General features: G+C 56.2%; 1 protein-coding gene across 1 annotated transcript in view; it reads left to right on the forward strand.

Annotated features, from left to right (window-relative positions):
* Positions 1 to 14: 14 nt before the first annotated feature.
* The window catches only part of LOC104072601 (sarcosine dehydrogenase, mitochondrial-like), a gene marked incomplete at both ends in the record, with an annotated part of 6,346 nt that continues 2,068 nt past the window's right edge, over positions 15 to 4,292 (forward strand). The window contains 6 exons of the mRNA XM_009572116.1: positions 15 to 104; positions 608 to 787; positions 1,389 to 1,512; positions 1,709 to 1,809; positions 3,135 to 3,239; positions 3,706 to 3,835. Coding sequence (XP_009570411.1) covers positions 15 to 104; positions 608 to 787; positions 1,389 to 1,512; positions 1,709 to 1,809; positions 3,135 to 3,239; positions 3,706 to 3,835 — 730 coding nt within the window. The remainder of the gene's footprint in view (positions 105 to 607; positions 788 to 1,388; positions 1,513 to 1,708; positions 1,810 to 3,134; positions 3,240 to 3,705; positions 3,836 to 4,292) is intronic.

A 4,292-nucleotide genomic window follows, 5' to 3' on the forward strand; every position in this document is an offset into this window, starting at 1 on the left:
GGGTGCCGGCGGAGACGGGGCGGCACACGGGCTGGGTGGAGAACGGAGGGCTCTTCATCGCCTCCAACAAGCAGCGCCTCGATGAGTACAAGAGGCTCATGTCGGTAGGGAGAAGCCCCTCGGTGTGTCCCCCAGCCGGGTGGGCTGCAGGAGGTGGTGTTTATCTCCTGCCCACGGGAGCTGGGCTGGGGGTCCCGGGTCTCCAAATGGCCCGTCCCTCTCTGCCTTCCCACCCGGAGAGCTGCCAGTGGCCTGGGGTGGGCTTCCAGGGCAGCCTCCTGGCTGCCATAAGGCTGCTGAAATCAGGCAAAATGCTGGCAAAGCAGGCAAAATTAAATCCAACCGCAGATTTGTGCCCTTTCAGATAGTGGTAGCATCATTTTTCCAGCTGCACAGGCAGCTTGCGTGCAAATACGGGACCATATTTCCTGAAATCTGTGCAGACCATCCCACCCTACGCTGAATTTAGGGCTTGCCTTGGGGCAGCAGTTACCTCATCTGGGAGATAAACACGTCCTGGGGATCTCCTCCTCCTCCTCCAGCAGCAAATGATGAGCAAAGCTTTTGTTGCCTACCTGAGCTCCCGGTTTTCTTGTCCGGTTGGCAGCTGGGGAAGGTGTACGGTGTGGAGTCCTACGTCCTGACCCCATCGCAGACCAAGGACCTGTACCCGCTGATGAACATCGACGACCTGTACGGCACGCTGTACGTCCCCAAGGACGGCACCATGGATCCAGCTGGTACCTGCTCAACTCTTGCCAGAGCAGCAACTGCCAGAGGCGCTATGGTAGTTTCTAATTAGTAATTACTCATTAATGCCTGTTGACCCTGGGCGGAGATTTCATCCTCTGCCTTCCCCATCTCCTCCTTTCCCACTGGAGCAGAGCTGCTCCTGCAGCATCAGTCTTTGCCCAAGAAGGGTGTTGTCCTGTTCGGCTTTGATGGCTGTTTGGGTCACAGCAACAAAACTGGCAGGAACCATGAGATCCAGGGAAAATATAGGATGAAAAAAAGACCTTTAGGAGCAAGACGAGGCAGTGCCCAAAGCAGGTTCCTTGGGAGAAGGGAGGTTTTAGGGTCCGGTAACACAATCCATTCTTTGAGGCAGGGACTACTAGCCCGTCCTTGGTGCATTGCTTTGCTCGTGTGCATGTAAATAATAAAATCCTCTGCACCTGCACAGAGCAGCGGTTTAAGTCTGCAGCTGAGGAGGGGTATGTTGTTACCAGCAGTAACAGTAATAGCTGTTGGGAAAGGGACATGGCCGGTGCCAGACTGCTGCTTAGATTCACCGTTTCCAGATTTGGGGGCTAGATGTCAGGCAAGCCGGGTTGTCCCACTGCCCTTGTGACTCTGCCGTGACTTTGCTGGGCTTCCTCTGCCACCAGATCATAGAGAACTGCCCGGTCACCAGCATCCAGGTCAGAGCTGACGATTTTGGGGTGAAGAGGGTGTATGCGGTGGAGACGGCCCACGGGACCATCCAGACTCCCTGCGTGGTGAACTGCGCAGGTACAGGGTGCAAAGCACGGCGGGGAAGGTGGGGGACCAGGGCCGCAGGGCAGGGGGTGGCTTTGCATCCCGTGAGCCAGAAGGTCTGCATCAGTCCTTGTCCCCCCCATCTGGCTGTCACCCCCAGACCGCCGCAGCTCTCCGGCGGGGTGTGGAGGACGGAGAGGTGCTCAGCGCGGGGCTGCTCTCTCCGCAGGCGGGTGGGCGCGAGCCCTGGGCCGGCTGGCCGGTGTGCACGTGCCGCTGGTGGGGATGCATCACGCCTACGTGGTGACCGAGCGCATCGAGGGCATTCAGGTCAGTCCCGTGCGGCTGCAGATGGGCTCCTCCACTCTGGAGGGCAGCGCGGGCTCCTGCCCCCCTGCACGTGGCAGGGTGAGATGGGACAGAGCCCCCTGGCACCCCCAGACTTGCAGGACCCCCCCCCCACATTCCAGGCTCTGCAGGCACCCAGGGAAATGCAGCAGCTTCTCCTCCTAGCAGGACTGTCAGACTACCTTTAATAGAGTTGTATTTAATATTTAACAATGTTATGACTAGCAGGATAATTTTCTTCATTTTTTTTTCGTCTCAGTAGAATTATTATAGGGTCTCTGATGTGTTTGGTGTCTGATAGCAGCATTCATAAAGATGCCAAACACTTTCTGAACAAGCCCCAGTCGCTGGCAGGCAGAGGTGTAGCTGTCCAAGTGTTTCTAAACTCTCCCAAGAAACCTGTTCCTGCCGTCCGGCTGCAGAGAATTGTTCAGGAGAAAAAGGAGACTTCATTCACTCAGGCACCAGGGCTTTGAGGATGACACGTTATTTAGTTTCCATCCCACTGACACTGTCTGTGTCTGACTTTTTAGTCCAAGGTGCCTCATTTTAAAAAGTGCTGGTGTCAATGATTACATTTATATCCCAGTAACTCCTCTGTGCCGTACAAACACGGTGAGAAAGAGGCTTTTCGGAGAAGAGGCTGCAGCTTGCAGACCCCGGTGTCTCCTGTTCAATCCACTTAGTTCCATTTGTCAACATGAATTGCACTGGGCCCTACACCAGTACTTCCTTGCCATCTAGATGTTTCTCTATCCATTATTCACGAGAACAAATCCCTCATTCTTTCCGCACTGCTGCCCGCGTGTTGTGCTGTTGCATCCTCCTGCAGAGGTGAGTGGCAGAGGAGGGATGCTTTCCAAGATGGGATCAACCGCGGTGGCTGCTCCCGCTCCCCCGAGCATCCCGGTGCTGCCTGTGCCATGGAGGAGCAGCCGGAGAGCCGAGGTGCTGCTGCCCAGGCGTCTGCGCAAATGCACCCGCAGCACGGCTCCTTCCCGCAGCGCTGGAGTTTGCCAGCAGCTAATTAGGCAGGCGTAAGCCACATTTTCTGTGGTTTGGCCAGGTTTGCTGGAGCTATCCTGGGTGCCTTCCCCTTGGGGCAATGTGGGCACCCAAATTTCAGGGCTGTGGGAACGTCCACGGAGCCACTGCTGCTCCCATCCTCGGCGGGTCACTGCTGCATGTGCCGACCCTGTGCCCCAGAGCCCCAGCTCATCCCGCTCAGCCTCGCCGGGGCAATGTCGGGGTCTCCCCGTGGCTCTCAGCCCCCTCTCACCCCTCCGCTCCCCCTCCCTGTTTTTCAGAACATGCCAAACGTTCGCGATCACGATGCCTCGGTGTATCTCCGTCTCCAAGGCGATGCCCTTTCCGTGGGTGGATATGAGTCAAACCCCATCTTCTGGGAAGAGGTGAGCGGTGCCGGGAGATTTTCCAGGGGAACGAGGCAGGTTTCCAGGGAACCCACCTTGGAGGGGTGGGCGCAGGCGTGAGTGCCTCAGCCCCCGGCTCCTGCGGGTACCAACCTCCGTGCGGCCGGTGGGGAAAGCGCAGGACAGCATCTTCCCTTCGGGTCTCTCTGTGGCGTAGATATGAGGTGCAGAGGCAACAGGAATGAGCTGAAAAGGCTGGGCTGGGGGGATTTAGAGGCCACCGTGCAGTCCCTGCTCTGCTGCATCATCCCTTTATCCAAGTGTCTTAATTCGAGCTCTGATCCAGGCCTTTGGCTTGGCTGGGCTGTTCATGAAAACCCAAAGAAACCAGAGTCTGCAAAGCAGCCTCGATTTTCTACGGTCTCCGAGGCTGCCAGAGCTGAGAAGTTCTTACACCCCCAACTGTACTCTATTTTGTGTCCCAATTCCTGTTTCCCACCTTCAGGTATCTGAAAAATTTGCTTTTGGCCTCTTTGATCTGGACTGGGATGTTTTCACGCAACACATTGAAGGTGCCATCAACAGAGTACCGGTGCTGGAGAAAACGGGCATTAAATCCACCGTCTGCGGGCCAGGTAACGTGGCAGCGGTGGCCCCGTGGCGGCTGAGTTCCTCCAAGGATCTTGCTGGAGGCAAGGGGAAACTTCATAACCTGGGGAGAAGAAAAACTTTCTGACTCTCTGAACGCAGAGAAGCGCCTGTGGCCTGACTGCAATGGTGTCACCTTCCGAGGGGTGGCATCCCAGGCTTAGCCTAGGTGGAGAAATACCCGGGGAGCTTGTTGCCTTGGTCCGAGCTGGGGGGTGGCTAGTGCAGATTTACAGCCCATGTTGTGGCCACTGGACTGGGGAATTAAGGGGCAGATTTTTGTTCAAGTGGCCATTGTTTTACTAAGTGTTATCTTATATTACTATTTTTATTACTTGCTTCTGGGCCGATTTACTGAGATTTACATCCCAGGCTGTCTGGTGCGGAGTTAAAGGCCATAGCATCGCTGCAGTGGCAGCTGGAGGTGATGCCAGCCCTCGAACC

Source organism: Fulmarus glacialis, unplaced genomic scaffold, assembly GCF_000690835.1.
Source record: "Fulmarus glacialis isolate BGI_N327 unplaced genomic scaffold, ASM69083v1 scaffold19882, whole genome shotgun sequence".
In the NCBI taxonomy this organism is placed as follows: domain Eukaryota; kingdom Metazoa; phylum Chordata; class Aves; order Procellariiformes; family Procellariidae; genus Fulmarus; species Fulmarus glacialis.